A 22260-nucleotide genomic window follows, 5' to 3' on the forward strand; every position below is an offset into this window, starting at 1 on the left:
TTGTAAGGGGAGCCAGAAGCACTCAATGCAAAAACCCTGTGATTACCTGAGTCAGAGGGACACATTTTTTAGGTTAGTGTTAGATTAGAGAGAAACAATCTTGAAAAAAAAAAAATAGGTTACCTGGTATACATATTGATGTAAACATGAACTAGATGAAGCATACTACTGAGCTGCTCACTTTTGCTCTTCATATTACTGCTTGGAAAAGGAAAATTTTGCATAAATGATAATGCTGGCTGAGTGGGTAGGGCAGATCTTGCACCTGGATCTTCCACAGGGATATAATTCCTGTGGAAAGCGGTTGGGACTGAGAGTGGCGTAGGTGGGGCCAGGACGTTGTGGAAGATGGGTGGGCGAAAGAACAGCACTTTTGGAGGGGTGGGAAGGATCTTGGGTAGGATGTCCCTCATTTCAGGGCATGGCGGTAGATAATCAAAGCCCAATCCACCAATCCAGTACTTCCTATTCCAGTTCTGTCACAGACTTATCCCGCCCCATCAGAGGCCAGGCCACTTGTGAAAGCAACCATATCATATACCAGCTCTGCTGGAATTCAACAGCTTTTTACCTCGGTATGAATATCAACTGGCTGTCCACCAGGATGAGTGGGCACCGCCAAGCTGTGACCAAGAGCGAAGCGGACCACCCAGTGGCACAACATGCAGCTGAATGTTACATGCTTGATTTCAATGCCAGCTTCACAACCCAGGCCATCTGAATCCTCCCCTCCACTGCCAGCTTTTCTGAACTGCACAGATGGAAGTTCTCCTTTCAATATATTATCGGCTTCTGAAATCATCCCAGCCTCAACCTATGATAACCTACTGTTCCCATATCCTTCACTCAACAGTTGCCACCCCCTCTGTTCTATACCTTTTCCCAATTCATGGGGCCGCACCATCATTGTGCACTGCTCTCTATCAGTGAACCCACTGGTCTTTTCCTCCTCTGCCAATCTTCTTTTCTTCCCCACCCCCCTCCCCTCTCCCAGAGCTTCCTAACACTGTGCTTTGTCCTCCCCACAGTCTAGTCCCTGAATGCTCCATCAGATAGCGCTCTTTTCTCCCCTGTGACTGTGTGTGTTTCCTTTTCTGAAGAATGCTTTGCCCAAAAGCTAATTATTTAACAGTCTTTTTGTTTTTCCTGTCTGCAACTGTGTGTGTCATCTTTATGGTGAGCAGCAATCTAACCTTCTCACAATACTGCTGATTTTCCTACCTGGACTTCCCATGATCAATATGAAGTTGACAATTCTTTGATGCTAGGAGGTGTCCCAACATTAACCCTTTAACTGTTCTGGACGTGTTAACATGCGCGCCTTTGTACCTGTCCCTGTGTGCTCTGAACATGTTTACCCACGCCACCAGTCCTTCTACCTGGTACTCTGAACATGTCTACATGCAGACAGAATGGTAGAGCACTTGCCCGCAAAAGGCAAAGGTCCCGAGTTCGAGTCTCGGACTGGCACATAGTTTTAATTGGCCAGGAAGTTTCATATCAGCGCACACTCTGCTGCAGAGTGAAAATCTCATTCTAGATTGTAAAAATAACTGGCAACAGTAAAACAACATCAAACGAATGCACTTCACCTTGGTATACTCTAGTGGTACTAGGACTAGGCAAGTGATCAGCTGGAGAGGCTGTATGTACTCTACTACACTACTTGTGGGTGTAACAGCAGTATATAATCACACCCAGTATCAGAATAGCAAGCAGAGTGAAAGCCCCTGTAGGAACAGTTATGTCAAGTAAAATATTGTGCTTTGGACTTTTGTCACATACAGGTGGCAGCTCAATGATTTGTTTCTGTTCCTGTGCCATCAACTGGTCCAAGTACTTGAGTAATTTGATGTTGTTAGTATCCAGAAAAACTGATTCGATAGGATCTGTATTGAGAGAGAACTTAAATTTCCACAATGAATGATAGGAATGGTTCGATAGTAGAAATCAAAGTTTCTTTCAACTGTGCAGAGAATTGAAATTCACGTCCCAGAATATAGCAATGGGATGATTTGGATAGAAGTGTGCCAATTATCCGCTGAAACTCAGTATATATGTGGAAAGACATTCTAACCATAACACACAAGTGAAACTAGAATGGGGTACGAGACATTGTATAACCAGCTGGTTCTTATGTGGTAGACAAAATATGCGTCAAGTCGATTATCAATTGGGAACACACCAGTGTTTAGTTTCTGCTAATAATAGAGGAATTACACAAACAGGAGATAATGGTGTAGGTGAATCAGTACAAATATAGTTTGGTCTTTACTGGTAGTTCTGCAACTATGCAGCAGCCAAAGCTGGGTCCTTTGTTCACCAAGCTATGTACTTGCAAGTAATTTTCAGAGAACAGGGAAGATGTAAAACCTGCAGGAATGTGTAAAACCTATATCATTACAATTCAAGCAATTCAGGCAGGAGACAGATACCAGCAATGAGGAGAATAAGTTTGAAATAATCTTGAGCCAAATTCACAATAATGCAGTTATAATACAGTGGTATAAAACTAGAAGTGAGAGAATATATCCTTTGAAGAGGGGGCCATCGTTGTGTTGACATATTCATACAGGTAGAAAGCAAGGATTTGGTAGGGATCAAAATTCAACTGAGATTATGTTGTAGGGCAGACTGTATGGCCGACACTAATATTCCACTTGGGCATCAAAGGAGTTTATGCTGTAAAACACGGTTTGTAGCACATGGGATATCATTCAAGTTGGTTTTGAATGGCATCCACATCGCGATTTAGTATGTTGCAAATGAATTCATAAAGAGGTAACAACTAGAGAGGGACCAGTCAAATTTGTTGTGTATGAGACAAACTGTTTTCAACATGTTCCAAGGAGAAATGGAATCCACAAGAGAAGCTTAATTGTGTCACTCATGTGTAACTAAAGAAGCTGAATTCCGTTGCCAATGGGTACTTGGAGATCACGTGTGGCACAGTATTAAGTTGTGCTTATTCAACGGTGGCTGAATGGTAGTTGGTTCGGTCTTGCAGACAGTGGGATATTATTTCTACAGAGTCTTTCCAAACAATGTATGAGCCTTTTCCATTACAGTGGCTTCTGACCTGCACTTTTGTAGCACATTTTCAAATTTAGTAGGCTCTGAACGTAACTTCGCCATCGCTGACAACGGTGAAGACTAAGTTGTGACAACTGTCTTCAACAAAGTGAAATAATACTAATGTGAGACAAAATCAGTCAGTAGTAGAGGTAGATAGTAAACTATGGAGGAATAAGTAAAAGAGCAAAATGAGGCTTTTAGGGCATACAAGATAATTATGGGACAACAGGGAGGATGTAACACACAAATGTGAAAGTAGTGACACATTAGTAGCACACAGATCATACACAACTAAGTTACCACTGCAGAGAACTACATTAGAACACACAGTGGTGCACAGAGGAGATAAGGCATTAGTTGTGTAGATGGCACTGTTCGAAGAAGACCAGATATCCCATGATAAACAGGCTATTGTTCATAACAAGCAGCTCAGTGGGGAGAGATGTTCAGTCCCCGCAGCAGTAATATCGAACTATCACGCTCAAAAACCTATGAGGCACATGGGCAAATTTACAACAATGAAACATATTCAATACTAATAAAAATCTCTTGCTAATTGGGGCCCAAATGAGGTGAAAACGTCCGCATCTCGTGGTCGTGCGGTAGCGTTCTCGCTTCCCACGCCCGGGTTCCCGGGTTCGATTCCCGGCGGGGTCAGGGATTTTCTCTGACTCGTGATGGCTGGGTGTTGTGTGCTGTCCTTAGGTTAGTTAGGTTTAAGTAGTTCTAAGTTCTAGAGGACTGATGACCATAGATGTTAAGTCCCATAGTGCTCAGAGCCTTTTTTGAGTTGAAAACATACAATAGAATCATCATTATGGCTCAACAATATAGTGACAGAAAATACTGAGAGTGCCTCTCGCCTAAGACTTAAGATTTGTTCTTAATTCCTAGACTGTAAACTGTACAGAGGGGCAGAACATAAAATGCAGTAACAATAACTCATTGGTTGCTGTGGAACAGTTTTACTGTGCACTGGCTTCTGTGCTGATTGGTTCTTTCTGAATTTTGCTGGATCCACTACAGAAGATAGTATATTGCTACCTTTATACTAGGGTAAGCAGTCAAAATAATCTGCAATGTTGTGATCTGGTAACTGTAATTCGATATTTACAGATGACATGAAATGCAAAGCCTAGAATGATCTGTCCCAGGTGCATGTAAATTTCTTAGTTCTGTCACGCTTCTTTCAGCTAAGGAGCTGTTGCAACCATGTCATGGCTGCACTGTTCTGGTGAATTCTCTTCAAAATAAACTTTAAAATTTTAGCCACATGTTTCACTTCGCTGAAATTTATTCTGGGTGGCAACTTCTCAGTCTCAAAAGAGTAACATCTTTTCGGCCACAAACAACCCCAAAAGGAGACAAACCTATTGTTTCATGTACCCTGGCATTGTATGACGAACTTGCATATGACGATATATGATCCCAGTCTGCATGCAAACTGTTAATACAATACGACAACACATTGGCTATAGTTTTATGAATGCGTTCAACCCTAGGGTGAAATGGTATAGTTCTCGACTTCTTTTGTCCCTTGGTCTATTATAATGGGCTCTTGATCCCTAACTGTATTACTAAATAAGTAACAAATACTTTCGTAACTGACTCAGAGGTCATATCTTCGAATGGTATCATAATATGATAGGAGAGAAATGGTCTATGATAGACAAAACATATCTGTTATTACGAGCTGTTACAGGGAATGGTCCCACAATAATGGTCCCACAATAGTGAATACTACAATTTCAAAAGGTCCTGTTCCTCACGTAAAGTTTGAACAGGTATCTTTGGTCATCATCCATGCACTCTCTTAGCCCAAGGGAGACAATTTTGAATGTCATCTGCATATTTCTTTCACTGTGGCCACCAATAAAAGTGTGCAACGTGTGCTTGCACGGCACTTTTCCCATTATGACATGCCTTTATGTTATTGTTACAGTGCACCTGTGGATAGTGTTTGGCACTACTATCCAGTCTCTAAGAAGCATTTTCTTATATAAAAGTCATCTCTTGTAATAAAATCTGGCAAGGCAGTCAATCTTACAATCAGCATCGGATTCTCTCGAAGCCATGGCTCACTCTTCTGTTCCAAACCACCACACTAGTACACAGATGATTATTATTATTATTCACAACAAATAAATTAAATTTACTATTTTAATTATCTTCAAATGTAGTACTAACATGATATTCCAAGTTTTGCCGCCAAATACTATCTTTTAAGATCTTTGATGAGTTCCTTATATTTCATATGCTGATTGATGCACACAATGAAGATGTTTGAAATTTTCACTGAATTTATTTATTTTTCTCAAAGTTTAGGCATAACTCATTTACATGAAGTCATTTAACTAGTGTTTTGAGAAACACTATTTGGTCTTCTCCCTAAACTGCTGCTTGATTTAGTAACTGTACCCTGCAAAGCTTCACATTTGACGTGTCATTTAAAGCTGCATGCTGCAGAGAAATGGTGACAGCCTCATTTTTTCACTGGAGTACTTTTGTTACAGTACATACACTCCTGGAAATGGAAAAAAGAACACATTGACACCGGTGTGTCAGACCCACCATACTTGCTCCGGACACTGCGAGAGGGCTGTACAAGCAATGATCACACGCACGGCACAGCAGACACACCAGGAACCGCGGTGTTGGCCGTCGAATGGCGCTAGCTGCGCAGCATTTGTGCACCGCCGCCGTCAGTGTCAGCCAGTTTGCCGTGGCATACGGAGCTCCATCGCAGTCTTTAACACTGGTAGCATGCCGCGACAGCGTGGACGTGAACCGTATGTGCAGTTGACGGACTTTGAGCGAGGGCGTATAGTGGGCATGCGGGAGGCCGGGTGGACGTACCGCCGAATTGCTCAACACGTGGGGCGTGAGGTCTCCACAGTACATCGATGTTGTCGCCAGTGGTCGGCAGAAGGAGCACGTGCCCGTCGACCTGGGACCGGACCGCAGCGACGCATGGATGCACGCCAAGACCGTAGGATCCTACGCAGTGCCGTAGGGGACCGCACCGCCACTTCCCAGCAAATTAGGGACACTGTTGCTCCTGGGGTATCGGCGAGGACCATTCGCAACCGTCTCCATGAAGCTGGGCTACGGTCCCGCACACCGTTAGGCCGTCTTCCGCTCACGCCCCAACATCGTGCAGCCCGTCTCCAGTGGTGTCGCGACAGGCGTGAATGGAGGGACGAATGGAGACGTGTCGTCTTCAGCGATGAGAGTCGCTTCTGCCTTGGTGCCAATGATGGTCGTATGCGTGTTTGGCGCCGTGCAGGTGAGCGCCACAATCAGGACTGCATACGACCGAGGCACACAGGGCCAACACCCGGCATCATGGTGTGGGGAGCGATCTCCTACACTAGCCATACACCACTGGTGATTGTCGAGGGGACACTGAATAGTGCATGGTACATCCAAACCGTCATCGAACCCATCGTTCTACCATTCCTAGACCGGCAAGGGAACTTGCTGTTCCAACAGGACAATGCACATCTGCATGTATCCCGTGCCACCCAACGTGCTCTAGAAGGTGTAAGTCAACTACCCTGGCCAGCAAGATCTCCGGATCTGTCTCCCATTGAGCATGTTTGGGACTGGATGAAGCGTCGTCTCACGCGGTCTGCACGTCCAGCACGAACGCTGGTCCAACTGAGGCGCCAGGTGGAAATGGCATGGCAAGCCGTTCCACAGGACTACATCCAGCATCTCTACGATCGTCTCCATGGGAGAATAGCAGCCTGCATTGCTGCGAAAGGTGGATATACACTGTACTAGTGCCGACATTGTGCATGCTCTCTTGCCTGTGTCTATGTGCCTGTGGTTCTGTCAGTGTGATCATGTGATGTATCTGACTCCAGGAATGTGTCAATAAAGTTTCCCCTTCCTGGGACAATGAATTCACGGTGTTCTTATTTCAATTTCCAGGAGTGTATTTAGTGATTTAGCATGTTGGCACATAACAGGCAATAAAGCAGACAACAGGTGGAATTGATGGTAATTAGTAATTGTGGACTGATACTGAAAAAATACAAACACATCAAATATAAGAGTCACAAGCATTACCTGTTCACTGAGACAGCAAAATTAATTCTAGCAAGTCACAAACAATGTATCTATTTCCAAACAACTTATCTTCAAGAACAACATATCTTCACAAGAGATAAAATCACTGCACTCATTTAAATGACACAATGTGGCATAGCTGAAAACACGATTAAAAAAGTAATGACTCGGGAATAAAAGTTTCTGCCTACGGAATAGATATAAACAAGAGACAAGGGAAAAACCACATGAGAGAAGATATGATAGGTACATGAAATTCCATGTCATAATGTAGTTACAGTAATTATCTTATTCAGGATTTCTAGATACCTTCTGGCGTATTTTCACTTTCATCATACTTCAGTTGCTGAATGCCTTCCAAAAGAGGTGACAAGGGCTGCCCTTCTTCTGGTGGTTTCGTCATGAAGAAAGGATGCTTCTCCATTTCCTAAAATAAGATTATTAATATTAGTTTACACAAGAAGTGCTAACTACTAGAATTCCAATAATATGATGAAATGTTACACTGCTGCTGAAGTGGATGCATAAATGAGTCTTTGTAGCAGGAATATATGTTTGTAAACTATAAAACGAAGTAAAATGGTTGTCCCTGTTAGCACACAATTGTGTGGCTGATACAGACAATTGATTTTTTTTTCTTTTTTTCACATCATAAGTCATGACCATCAAAATCAATTTTCCTAATCAAAAAACAAGTTAGGGTGTGAAGTCTTAACAAAACATACCACTGTATGTCAGAATAAAGTTAGGTGGAATTCAAGCATTAAAATAAAGATGTGAAATATGCTCATGCACTTAGCCTGGCAAATTCATACTTGAGAACACCGCAATTTATAATGATGTTTAAATTCTAGTACACAATTTCAGTATCCCCCTATAGTTCTAGACCGATTCTGTAGATTCATGCCTCATCCCAAGTGGGATAAGGCATGAATGGAAATTTGGATTGAGGGAGCCATGCTAACGTAGTCCGAGCAGCTGTTCAAAGCCACTGTCCCACGATGGCGTATTGGTTAGCGCATCTGCCTACTGAACAGGAGACCAGAGTTTGAATCTCAGCAAAGGAAGAAAATTTCATTCATCTCTTCAGTCAGCACATATACATCATAGATGTCTGAGACTTGAGAAGGTCTCTGGAGTCATACAGTTTCATTTGATTAAAGCACCTACACCAGGGTTTCAGGGAGGATTCCCTGTTTTGTTCAATTCTGAGGTGCTATTTCAGTACTCTTGGAGAACCTCTGCAATGTTGTTTGAGGTTGGGGGGAATACCCAAGTGGTGGATTGAGGAGTACTAGGGTAGTGCATGTAATTGTGCAAAACCACTGTGCCACGGTGGCATAGCGATTGGCGGATCTGCCTAGTGAGCAGGATACCCTACTTTGAATCCTGCCCTTAGTACATATTCATTTGTCACTTCTATCTGCCTACACACATCAAAAACTTTACTGCCAACAGATAGAGAAATGCTTGGACTATTTTTGACATAATCACTGCCTGAACTGACACATCATCCTGGGATCAACTTTTGTATTCACACCTCAATCATAGAAATGTGCCGCCTGGAAATGAATATGTGTGTGACAGTCTGTAACCTCGAAGTTACTTCACGTGCCAACATCCACACCAACAAATAGAATTCATGTGAAACGTATTAAGTTGGCACTTAATCTTGAAAGATTTGCTTCTACTCAATATGTAGGATTATTTAAATTTATATCTTCTAATTAACCTGCATATATCAAATAACTTACACCTTCATAAAACAGCTTAAACACTTCCCACCTTAACTTCCATGAGTCTATATCCCCGATTCTATGATCAGACATTAATGAAACCAGAAACAACTTCTAACTTGATACCACTATTGGATCCATATGCTCGCTACTTCCAACATTCTCAGCACATGACAATCCCCCAGCCACCAAAAAGACACATAAAAATAACGAAAACTTGAGGATAATATTGCCCAGTTAGTACATGTTTTGTCAAAGAATACAAGGGTTAAAGATACCACACTCTTACCAGTTGATCTTAGTTGTTGTGAAAAATGATGACTGAAGGACAGGAATTCCTTGTGGTTCAAGAAATAAATGGAAATCACTGGAAACACATCAGGACCGTATGGTGGATGATCAAATAGATGTCAGGAAAACTCTTTCAGAGCAGTCAATGTGCACCAAGCCATATATGGGCGAGCAGTGTCGTGGATGAGCACAACACTTGCACTGAGCATTCCACGTCTCATTTACCTCCACAGCTTTCCACAGCAATGACAAATGGGCAGGAAGACAATAAGCAGACTGCCCTTCCTGTCCCAGAACAACACACGTCACTTTTCTCATCAACACAGGCTGTCTAAATTTCGTCTTGACCAGAAATCCACTGTATCGCCAATGTGTTACCACACATGTACATTAATGTGGATTGTACATTATGTGGAATATATTGTATGGAATGATGTCATATAAAGCAGAATACTGTATAAAATTTAAATTGTATGCTTAGGTTTAATTATAACCACAACCTCGGAAATGAGAACATGTTGAAAATACCCCACAAAGTTGTTGAAACAATCATTATGCTATGATACAGATCAGCCCATTACCACCATCAGCTTTCTTACACACACATTCATTGGCTTCACCATCTCACAATCAAACTGCAACATTTGGACTTAAACATACGTTGGGCTACACTACAGATCAGTCCATCATCTAAACTAGCTTCCTTACATTAACATTCAATAACTTTGTCACTCACAACCAAACTGTACACTTGGGTGTTGGGTGTACACTTGTTGCTCTCATATGGTACCACTCCATGTCAACGCTGCTCCATATTGATTCATTTTGTGTTCAGGTGCATCGACAGCTGGAGACTGTGGTCACGTGTGTGGGAGTTGCGTTTGCATGTGTGTGTGTGTGTGTGTGTGTGTGTGTGTGTGTGTGTGGGACAGGTTTTACACCGGGGGCGGTTACAGGGGTAGGAGCCAGAGGGTAGGGAAGGTGGTTTGGGGATTTCATAGGGATGAACTAAGAGGTTACGAAGGTTAGGTGGACGGCGGAAAGACACTCTTGTCTCCACCAAGAGTGTCTTTCCGCCGTCCACCTAACCTTCGTAACCTCTTAGTTCATCCCTATGAAATCCCCAAACCACCTTCCCTACCCTCTGGCTCCTACCCCTGTAACCGCCCCCGGTGTAAAACCTGTCCCATGCACCCTCCCACCACCACCTATTCCAGTCCTGTAACCCGGAAGGTGTACACGATCAAAGGCAGAGCCACGTGTGAAAGCACCCACGTGATTTACCAACTGACCTGCCTACACTGTGAAGCGTTCTATGTGGGAATGACCAGCAACAAACTGTCCATTCGCATGAATGGACACAGGCAGACAGTGTTTGTTGGTAATGAGGATCACCCTGTGGCTAAACATGCCTTGGTGCACGGCCAGCACATCTTGGCACAGTGTTACACCGTCCGGGTTATCTGGATACTTCCCACTAACACCAACCTGTCAGAACTCCGGAGATGGGAACTTGCCCTTCAGCATATCCTCTCTTCTCGCTATCCGCCAGGCCTCAATCTCCGCTAATTTCAATCTGCCGCCGCTCATACCTCACCTGTCTTTCAACATCATCTTTGGCTCTGTATTTCCGTCCCAACTGACATCTCTGCCCAAACTCTTTGCCTTTACAAATGTCTGCTTGTGTCTGTGTATGTGTGGATGGATATGTGTGTGTGTGCGAGTGTAAACCTGTCCTTTTTTCCCCCTAAGGTAAGTCTTTCCGCTCCCGGGATTGGAATGACTCCTTACCCTCGCCCTTAAAACCCAATCCTTTTGTCTTTCCTTCTCCTTCCCTCTTTCCTGACGAGGCAACCGTTGGTTGCGAAAGCTAGAGTTTTGTGTGTATGTTTGTGTTTATTTGTGTGTCTATCGACCTGCCAGCGTTTTTGTTGGGTAAGTCTCATCATCTTTCTTCATACACACAAAATTCTAGCTTTCGCAACCAACGGCTGCCTCGTCAGGAAAGAGGGAAGGAGAGGGAAAGACAAGGATTTTGGTTTTAAGGGAGAGGGTAAGGAGTCATTCCAATCCCGGGAGCGGTAAGACTTACCTTAGGGGGAAAAAAGGACAGGTATACACTCGCGCACACACACACATATCCTCTCCTTCCCTCTTTCCTGACGAGGCAGCTGTTGGTTGCGAAAGCTAGAATTTTGTGTGTATGTTTGTGTGTCTATCGACCTGCCAGCGCTTTTGTTTGGTAAGTCTCATCATCTTTCTTTTTATTGTATATGTATGTGTGTTGTTCTTAGCATAAGTTAGTTTAAGTAGTGTTTAAGTTTAGGGACCAATGACCTCAGCAGTTTTGTCCCTTAGGAATTCACACACATACGAACATTCTTTTTATCAGATGATTAGACAAGATAGTGGAACCAATGAGAGGATAGCATTCGAAGTCATCATGATGAAGAGTGTTTGAAATTACGTGACAGCATAGTGGAATATATTGTGTGGAATGACGTCATATAAAACAGAATATTGTATAAAATTTAAATTGTATGCTTAGGTTTAAGTGTAACCACATCCTCAGAAATCAGGACATGTTGAAAATACTCCACAAAGTTGTTGAAACAATCATTATGCTATGATACAGATCAGTCCATTACCACAGTCAGCTTTCTTACACTCACATCCATTGGCTTCACCAACTCACAACCAGACTCCAACATTTGGACCTAAACTATACCTTGGGCTACACTACAGATCAGTCCGTCATCTAAACTAGCTTTCTTAAATTAACATTCAATAACTTTGTCACTCACAGCCAAACTTTAGACTTCAACTTAACCTAGATCTTGGGCACGTTACAAATCAGACCATTGCCACAGCCAGTTTTCTTCCAGTCACATTCATTGACATCGTCAACTCACATCCAAACTATAACATTAGAGTACGAAACACTTCAAGAAATCGAGCCATTTCTGTAAAACATTCCATACAAGAAATACATATAAACCAATTACCAACTTTATAATGCATAACAGCCACTTCAGTAACTGCCAGTTTTGTGTTACACTTGTGTACAAAAAAAGTCATCAATTTGTAGGCCTATTTTCCACCGAAACAAGTAATTAGATTCAGCTTTCCTCATCAGCTGCTTTATACAATTATCTGATAGGCTACAACCAAGGGAAATGAACTGCCACCAGGAGCACACAGCAGTTGAGGCACCAACATTGTTAAGTGCACTTTAACTGATAGTGTGCAATGATATTTGAAAAAAGTCACACACAATGATTAGCAACAGCACAGACAACAACTGTGTGGCATGGCTGTCTCATATAATCCCTATATTTCTTCCACAATACATTTTAGTCTGCAGGATATCGTATAAATGAGACACTGTGTTCATCGCATTAGTAAAATGCTATGATATAAAAGCACAGGGTAATAGCGATGCATAGTTAAGCATCCCAGTATTTCCAAGAAGGTGAATACAACTGGCTTCACTGCCATGTCCCAAGACAGTGAATACAACTGGCTTCACTGCCATGTCAATATCTGCACTGATAAAAAAAAAAAGGTTACTTTTGTGGGTTTTTTTTTTTTTTTTAAAAAGAAGGTAAGTGGTTTTGTGCTTCAGATCTAGTCCATTCAGGTGCACAGATTGAATTACCTCAGCAAGAAATGGGTTTCATAAATATGAACAAGAATTTAAGCATAAAGGTTGTATTTCACAATATAAGAATTTTAAAAATAATATTACAGTAGAGCAAATGCAGGTTACTATGCTGTAACACCTGTTGCCAATAGCATCTACATGACTAAACATCATTTTTCTTAGATTTGAACATGACTTGCCTTTAGCCCTACTTCTACAGTTCATGGAAAAATGCTCTAGGTTTGTTTTGTTTCAAGTAATGGTTGACACAGTAAAAATTTATTTTTTAAAAAAGAATTGTGTATCATTCCACCAGAGTGACTGATATCCTTCAGAGAGCCAGTCATGGCAAAACTATTCCCACCTGGTGTGCAAGATATGCGAAATATCCTTGTAATTCAAGAAGAATATTACCGAACTACCAGTTCACAGAAGAATGGAAATCTGGTGGGAGCCAACCTCAAGGAAGATCAATTTGGATTTAGGAGAGATGTAGGAACACGCGAGGCAATATTGACCCTACGACTTATTTCTGAAGATAGGTTTTAAGAAAGGCAACCCTATGTTTATAAAAAGTTTTTTGACAGTGTTGACAAGAATACCCCTTCTGAAATTTTGAAGGTATCAGGGCATGAAAGTAAGTCTCAGTGGCTGAGAAGGGAATGATGTAGGGCTGTCACCTATCTCTGTTCTTATTCAATCAGTACATTAAGTAAGCAGTGAAATAATAATAACAATAATCGTAATAATAATAAATAAATAAATAAAATAAATGATGACAGAAAGAGAGAGAGAGAGAGAGAGAGAGAGATAGAAGGACTTAAAGTTCCAAGAGAAGAAATAAAAACTTTTGAGATTTGCCAATGATATATAGTAATTCTGTCAGAGACAGCAAAGGACTTGGAAGAGCAATTAAATGGAATGGATAGTGTCCTGAAAGGAGGATATAAGATGAACATTAACCAAAGCAGAGCAAGGGTAATGGAATGTAGTTGAATTAATTGACACGAAGCTGAGGGAATTAGATTAGAAAATGAGACACTAAAAGTAATAGTTCAGTTCTACTATTTGGACAGTAAGTTAAATTAACTGACTGCTGAAGTAGGGAGGATATAAAATGTAGACTAGCAATAGTGAGAAAAGCATTTCTGATGAAGAGATATATGTTAACAATGAAAATAAATCTTAGTGTTAGGAAATCTTTTCTGAAGGTATTTGCCAGGAATGTAAACTTGTATTGAAATGAAACATGGATAATAAACCGTTCAGACTAGAAGAGAACAGAAATGTGGTGCTAAACAAGAATCCCAAAGATTAGATGGGTAGATCATGCAACTAATGAGGAGGTATTCAACAGATTTGGGGAGAAAAGAAATCTGTGGCAAAACTTGACTAACAGAAGGAATTGGTTGGTAGGACATATTCTGAGACATCAAAGGATCGCCAATTTAGTGGTTGTATCAAACTAGTCTTCAGAATGATGATTGAAACAACATTTTAAAAAAGGTCTCTAACTAAATGGACGTGTGTTTATTTTCGAGTTCTGCGACATTCACTTTCAATTTCGTGATACCTGTGGTAAATAGAAAATACATGAATTCTGAAATTTCTGGCAACAATGACCACTGATACAATGCAAATATGTAATATGACTACTTTATTATTGCTGCTGTTATGGCACCAGTTACTTTTACAGTTAACAACTGATATAACTTGACTTCTTCCCGAATCTGTCGATGACTAATACAAATAAAATATTTATTTGAGTGATCAAATGTCTGTGATAGAAAACAGAAATTTCTTGCATAATTCAAAATAAAATAACTAAGGACGAAAACAACCTTATTCAAAATTACAGCAGTGACACACCTCAGGCCACCAAGGGCCACTGGTCTGGCATTTCATAAAGTCTTGGTCAGAAAAATTTTACAGCAGCTTATGTAGACAGCATAGAGCTGCATAACATGAAGAAAGGAGTACCATTCTGCAAAACCATACCACTACTCAGCTAAGAGAGATGACAAGGGTCGTTTTTTGAAAATAAGGCTTTTGCCAGTCTCAAATAAGATACCTCTCAGAACCCAAATCGAGGTTACCTTTATTCCATCTGTAGGGGGGCCAAATATACTCAATCATAATAGGGCAATTAAAATAAATAACTAAATAAATCCTAGTACCAATCTCAGCAGACCAAATGATTAGTACCTATCAATAAAAATGAATGTATGTCCTAAACGGCTCATTTCATTTAAAATCACGCAAAATAAAGAAATCTCGTTGCCATCATGTCACAGATATTTGTGAAAATTTGGTGTAAGAAAGTGCATAGATAGAAAGCGATAAAATAATTTTTTTCAGATTTTTTAGATCAAAATTGTAGTCAGGGAGCCATTTTGAAATGTCTAGCATTTTTTCCAACTGGCGTCAGTATGAAAGGTAGGTTGAAAGTTTTTAACTACTTCAACTCCCTTATTTATAAATCAATTTCATCCAACTTGGTGTAATTACAAAGATAAAAGGACCACATATATCACTAAACTATAAAAATGCTGCAACCGTGCATATAAATATGTGCAAATCTGCAATTAAAGTCTTTTTTTTTATTTCATGAATTTTTTTTGTCAAAAACATAAGTTTCACCATTTCAAATTTTGTCTCAAAGAATTCCTATTGTCATACATTTCAACATTTAAAGAATCGGAAGGGTGTTTGTTCTGTTTCATCATTTAAAACAGAAATAACATAAATAATAATATACACAGATCATTCCATGCTGATTAACGTAAAATTTTTCAGTGACAACAGACATTTTAACCCCTCCCTTTTTCACAACCTTTATACTACACATGATAGGTCGACATTGAGGCTTCTTTGAGAGTTTCACAAATTGCCTATAAATACAATAGCCTATTTATAGATAAAATTTAAAAAAGTGTGACAAACGTAACATTTGCGTGACACTTTAAAAACCAACTGATGTTGTAACAGCTTTTATCAAGTGCCAATGTTGTTTAGTTTCACCCTTAATATATGATTTTGACCTCTGTACTCTACCTTACTTCTTACCAGCTGCTTATTGTTGTGTGGCTAATTATTAGGTGGAGGCAGGAAGATTTTATCAGTAAGGTGCTGTGACAAACGTAACGTGACAAACGTAATGTGAAAAACGTATCACAATGGTCATAACTATTAACTTTTTTTCAAAATAAGCTACAGCCTTATGATTGAAGCACATGTGTAAATGCAAAGCATACAGCATTGAATCATGACAGACACTTGAAAAGAATTAGAATCCTCAGGATCCACTCCAACAACTTCTCCAGGATACCTCTGATTATCATTAAAATGGTTCAAATGGCTCTGAGCACTATGGGACTTAACTTATGAGGTCATCAGTCCCCTAGAACTTAGAACCACTTAAACCTAACTAACCTAAGGACAACACACACATCCATGCCCGAGGCAGGATTCGAACCTGCGGCCGTAGCGGTCGCGCGGTTCCAGACTGTAACGCCTAGAACCGCTCGGCCACCCCGGCCGGCTCTGATTATCACACTGAACAATGCACCAGTCATGTACAGATAGTTCTATAGAATCAGAATTACCAAATGTTAGGACATTACTAAAGTCTTCACTACTTTCTTGGGGAATACTGCTATCTGAATCTTCATTGCTATTATGAAGACTGACAATGTAAAATCTTACACTATCAGATATGGCAACCACATCTTCTGTGTTTTCATACAACAAAACCTGCAAATTTCCTACTTGTTTCACACAATGCGGTCCCTTGATATCTTGGACAGAAGCTACATGTTTAAAAAAGTTACTCAGTTCACATTTTTCTTCTTGCATGTCACTCTCGGCGACAAACAGGACCTGCATATTCAAATTACCAGCAACAAGATCATAGAACTCTCTAGCATTCGAAATATGCTTGTCACCTTGGAGGATGCGCCTCCACACATATCTTTTTGCGACAGCACCCACACAAGCAGAATATTTTGGGTACGCTGACATAGCTGCCATGGAATACCTGTTCTTGAAATGACTGGCTGCTCCATCACTCCATACTGTAATTCTTTCAACTGTTTCAAAGTGCTCTTCAAAATGTGTTATGATAGCTTTGTTGAAGATCTGTACTTCTGCAGATGTGTGACTGGTGGAATCTGAAATCACAGCATAACACTGATGCTTGACATCCTCGGTAGAATCTGGTCGATGATGTATGACTGCAGTATATATTGTCACAGCACAATCATTGTTCCAGTGTGCTGCCATTACTTCACTCTGGTGTCTTATGCAATAGTTTTCAGCAAAGTCTGTTTGCAGTATCACACTTCCTGACTGGAGAGAGTCTTTCTGCAATTCTGATGCCTGTCAGTATATGTTATATAGGTGTAATTTTACTTTCTGGAGTTGAGATGTTAGTTCATCTCTTGCTTCAACAAGATTCCATTATTGCTTCACAATTGCACCCCTTCTATCCCCCTGAGTGACTTGAATCTTGCAGTTCTCAAGTTGACTGTTGCACTTTGAACTCCATGGTGTCTACTAATTGTTCGAAAGGTAAGCACAAGTGACCCATTCCTATCATACAGTTTTTGTTATGCATATCACACACAATAGAACATACAAAGCCATTTGCGGATGTTTCTGCACTTGTATACAAATGGATCTGGTGAAAAAGGAATTCAAAGTTCTCACAGTACAAACAACAACACACTTCTTGTCTCAAAGAGCGAAACAAGTCAACATGTGGTGGACGCAGTTGGCAAAACATTGACAATCCTATTTTCACATCAGGGTACATTTCTCTCAACAAAAAGTGGGCCTCCTTCAGATTGAACATCATCAGCCTCTTTTGCATGCTTGTCTTTGTCTTTGTTTGTGCATCCCTGACAACTTTCACATCTTTCTTACCAGGCATCTGGCACGAAATTGTGTCACTGCGTAAGAAAACTTGCACAAGTTGTTTCGTTTCTTCAGTGATTGCAGTTGACCTATGTCTTGACACTGTGTCACACAGAGAGACGTTACATAGACTTGTTGAAAATAATTTCGTTATCACTTTTCTTCATTTTTGAGGACTGCTGGGTAAAGCTTCATTCACTTTTCTGACAGCTCATTGTAGTGACCGAGCACTTTTGTATGGTGATATTTCAGACGAACTTGTTGGCATTGTAGGGGATGCTGTTTCATCAGAAGGCTGTTTTCGGCGTTCTCTCATTCTTTTCATACGGATTCTTGAAGCTTCCCTCTCCTTTTGTTGAATTTTCTTGTTACCATTCCTACTTTCTCGGAGTTTCTTCATATTTTCACGTGCTGGCTGTCTTTCCATTTCCTTCTTCTGTGGATCTTGCTTAGCTCGATTTCTTCTTTTCAGTTCTGCTGGTGTCATTGGAGCCATTGTGGCCAATGATGCACGTTTCAACTAATTTTCCTACCAAAGAAAGTAGGCTATTAATTGGCATAAATATTTTATACATTATTTTTGACACACACTAACATTGTCTCTTTGAAATTAAATCGCAAAATTAAACTGTTATTTCCAGTGAGGCAGATAAAATGTCGGTATAGCCAGTGACTAACGTAACAAATAATGGAGGTTACGTGAGTCACAAAATACCTATTACGTTTGTCACGCCTACTACTAGAGTTTGTAGAAGCATATCATGCATCCCCTTTCTCAGTATGCTATACTGGATGTCTGTCCTAATGTTTATGGATGCAATAGCTCAAAAAGACTGAAATCACAGTACAAATGTGAAAAAATTGCGTGTTTGGTGACTAACGTAATACCGACGTCAAAGCTACTATGATTATTATCTGTCCACACCATAATAGTCAACGGGTTGTGAAAACCTACATTAATTGACTGGGGAGTTCACAATATAGCATGCCACATGTAAAATATGTTTAATATAGGAGTAAAGACTTACATTTTAGTTCACTGAAAACTGCCAATAATGGCTTTTGTGCAAGGCACTGTTACTGTTTATATTCAGGCTTCCATTGCATAGCTCACGCTAAGTTTATTGTTGCAGTGTTGCCAAATTCAGAAACTACACATTCTGAGCTTTAATATGGCATTCTACACGATTAAGAGGAAGAAAATTTTAATTATGACAAAAATGTCACATTTCCGTGGAATTACCTACACATCTCATTCTGTGACTCTTACCTAGTGGTCACAAATGATGATCAGTTCTCATAAAATTCTAAAAAGCATTCATTCTTTCAAACAAGTTTTCAATGGACAATATTATGTCTGATTCAAAAGTATATAAAGAACCAGTACTTGTGCTTGAACTAGGAGCAGCCAAAGTCATTAAAATGTTTTCATAAGGTATCCAGCAAACACCAGTGTGAAGTGGCAATGAATAACTTGAGGAAGGGCCACTTGGACTCGTGAACTTGACTTTTGCATCTCTGTGTTCTTCACTTATCTCTAGAATTTTTCCAAGCTACCACTGGTTATTGTAGATAGCTGCGACAAACGTTTCTTCTTTAATTGTGTTAGAGGCAGTGTTTAGAATTCCAAGAGGAACTTGAATGAATTTAGCAGATGATGAAACACGCTTTATCAGCAACTTGTTTTCATTCAGTGGTTTGAAAAAATGATTCACTCTTGTCCCAGGAATGGTAGAACCAGTCTCATATCGTTTTTGTAGCATGTTTGTGAACTTTGTTATCTCCTCTGTTGTAACGTGAGTTTTGGCAAATGCAAACAGATCTTTTGGACTTAAAATATGACTGTCTTATGAACGCTGTAAACTTGCTCTTGTTGCTAAACATTTAATAATACCACCAACTCCATCACGTGCATTTCTGCCATGACTTGGAGCAAAAAAATTCCATTCTGCAATTACTCCATGATCTTGCTTGAGATAGCACAAATTTAAAACGTTCATAATGTTTTTATAGTTTGCAGAACTGTCATCACTGAAGTACATAACATGCTGGATGTGTGGTAATTGTGCCAGTACGTAAGTGAGAGCAGTCTTCTGGAAAACATACAACATGAGTGTATCATGCTGCAGACAGTCACTCACACAACACAATGACATTGACTTATTGCAATCATCTGTTTTAAAGTGCACCACAAAAGGATGAAGGGTGACTTGAATGTTGTGCCAGTGAAGTCCTTGTGCAGCATCCTGAAGCAAACAGGTATAGTTCTCTGCAAAATCCACTATGATGATACACATAGTATCAGAAAGGGTTTCTCTGCTTAATTTCAAGCTGTGACTCTGAGATGTTGGTACATAATGATGTTGCGTTAAGTTTTGAAGTTTTTGCATGAGATACTCAACAAATTCATCGGTCGTCTTCATTAATGTCTCCAGTGTAGGTCAATCAGTTTGCATCCATTGTTTGGATACAACATTTTTACAATCCTGTAAGGACTCCAGCTCCATTAAAAAATTGTGCAATTCATATTCGTCAGGACACTGAGAACATTGATGCAGCATGCACTCCTTGTTCTCCAGATTGCACACAAGTTTCTGTAGAACATCAGTGTAAGGTTCTTTCACATGTGCAGCATGCATTAATACACTCCTGGAAATAGAAATACGAACACCGTGAATTCATTGTCCCAGGAAGGGGAAACTTTATTGACACATTCCTGGGGTCAGATACATCACATGATCACACTGACAGAACCACAGGCACATAGACACAGGCAAGAGAGCATGCACAATGTCGGCACTAGTACAGTGTATATCCACCTTTCGCAGCAATGCAGGCTGCTATTCTCCCATGGAGACGATCGTAGAGATGCTGGATGTAGTCCTGTGGAACGGCTTGCCATGCCATTTCCACCTGGCGCCTCAGTTGGACCAGCGTTCGTGCTGGACGTGCAGACCGCGTGAGACGACGCTTCATCCAGTCCCAAACATGCTCAATGGGGGACAGATCCGGAGATCTTGCTGGCCAGGGTAGTTGACTTACACCTTCTAGAGCATGTTGGGTGGCACGGGAATGGTAGAACGATGGGTTCGATGACGGTTTGGATGTACCGTGCACTATTCAGTGTCCCCTCGACGATCACCAGTGGTGTACGACCAGTGTAGGAGATCGCTCCCCACACCATGATGCCGGGTGTTGGCCCTGTGTGCCTCGGTCGTATGCAGTCCTGATTGTGGCGCTCACCTGCACGGTGCCAAACACGCATACGACCATCATTGGCACCAAGGCAGAAGCGACTCTCATCGCTGAAGACGACACGTCTCCATTCGTCCCTCCATTCACGCCTGTCGCTACACCACTGGAAGCGGGCTGCACGATGTTGGGGCGTGAGCGGAAGACGGCCTAAAGGTGTGCGGGACCGTAGCCCAGCTTCATGGAGACGGTTGCGAATGGTCCTCGCCGATACCCCAGGAGCAACAGTGTCCCTAATTTGCTGGGAAGTGGCGGTGCGGTCCCCTACGGCACTGCGTAGGATCCTACGGTCTTGGCGTGCATCCGTGCGTCGCTGCGGTCCGGTCCCAGGTCGACGGGCACGTGCACCTTCTGCCGACCACTGGCGACAACATCAATGTACTGTGGAGACCTCACGCCCCACGTGTTGAGCAATTCGGTGGTACGTCCACCCGGCCTCCCGCATGCCCACTATACGCCCTCGCTCAAAGTCCGTCAACTGCACATACGGTTCACGTCCACGCTGTCGCGGCATGCTACCAGTGTTAAAGACTGCGATGGAGCTCCGTATGCCACGGCAAACTGGCTGACACTGACGGCGGCGGTGCACAAATGCTGCGCAGCTAGCGCCATTCGACGGCCAACACCGCGGTTCCTGGTGTGCCCGCTGTGCCGTGCGTGTGATCATTGCTTGTACAGCCCTCTCGCAGTGTCCGGAGCAAGTATGGTGGGTCTGACACACCGGTGTCAATGTGTTCTTTTTTCCATTTCCAGGACTGTAGTTTTACGTTTTGGTGATACGTGCATACAGATACGTTATGCATTGTTTTTGGTTTAGTTTGTGAGTGTGGCGTACTGTGTGAATTTTGGTAAATTGCTTTATTTATGTCTGTGACAGGTACGGATATGACTGACAGGGTCAACAGTTTTCGGTTGTCGGTTATAATGGGGGACAGTGCATTGTCTCTAATAAAATTTCAACTTTTTGGATTTTTGGATGAAGTCGTGAAGTGTTCAATATGTCGTGAAGAAATGAGGCTTACTTAAAGTTCCGGCGTCTCAGACCAGGGACGGCTGCACGTGAAGATGTCGTAAGGATAACAGGTCAAGGGAAGTGTTCGATCCCAACTTATGAGATCGGGAGCTGCTTTTGAGCTATATAGGACAAGGGAAGTGTTCGATCCCAATTTATGGGATCGGAAGATGCTGTTGAGCTATACAAGTCAAGGGAAGTGTCCGATTCCAGATGATATTGTGTTTAGTGGTATTTGGGGAGTTTTGCAATGTCGGTTTTTT

The 22260-nt window shown here is 41.4% G+C and overlaps 1 protein-coding gene across 2 annotated transcripts in view; it reads right to left on the reverse strand.

Moving 5' to 3' along the window:
- LOC126100278 (DNA polymerase interacting tetratricopeptide repeat-containing, protein of 47 kDa) overlaps nucleotides 1-22260 on the reverse strand; it is a 60189-nt gene that overhangs the window by 35318 nt on the left and 2611 nt on the right. For both annotated transcript variants that reach the window (XM_049910876.1, XM_049910875.1), the window contains exon 2: nucleotides 7459-7576. In XM_049910876.1, coding sequence (XP_049766833.1) covers nucleotides 7459-7576 — 118 coding nt within the window. The remainder of the gene's footprint in view (nucleotides 1-7458; nucleotides 7577-22260) is intronic.

The sequence above is a fragment of the Schistocerca cancellata genome, chromosome 9, assembly GCF_023864275.1.
Source record: "Schistocerca cancellata isolate TAMUIC-IGC-003103 chromosome 9, iqSchCanc2.1, whole genome shotgun sequence".
Classification (NCBI taxonomy): domain Eukaryota; kingdom Metazoa; phylum Arthropoda; class Insecta; order Orthoptera; family Acrididae; genus Schistocerca; species Schistocerca cancellata.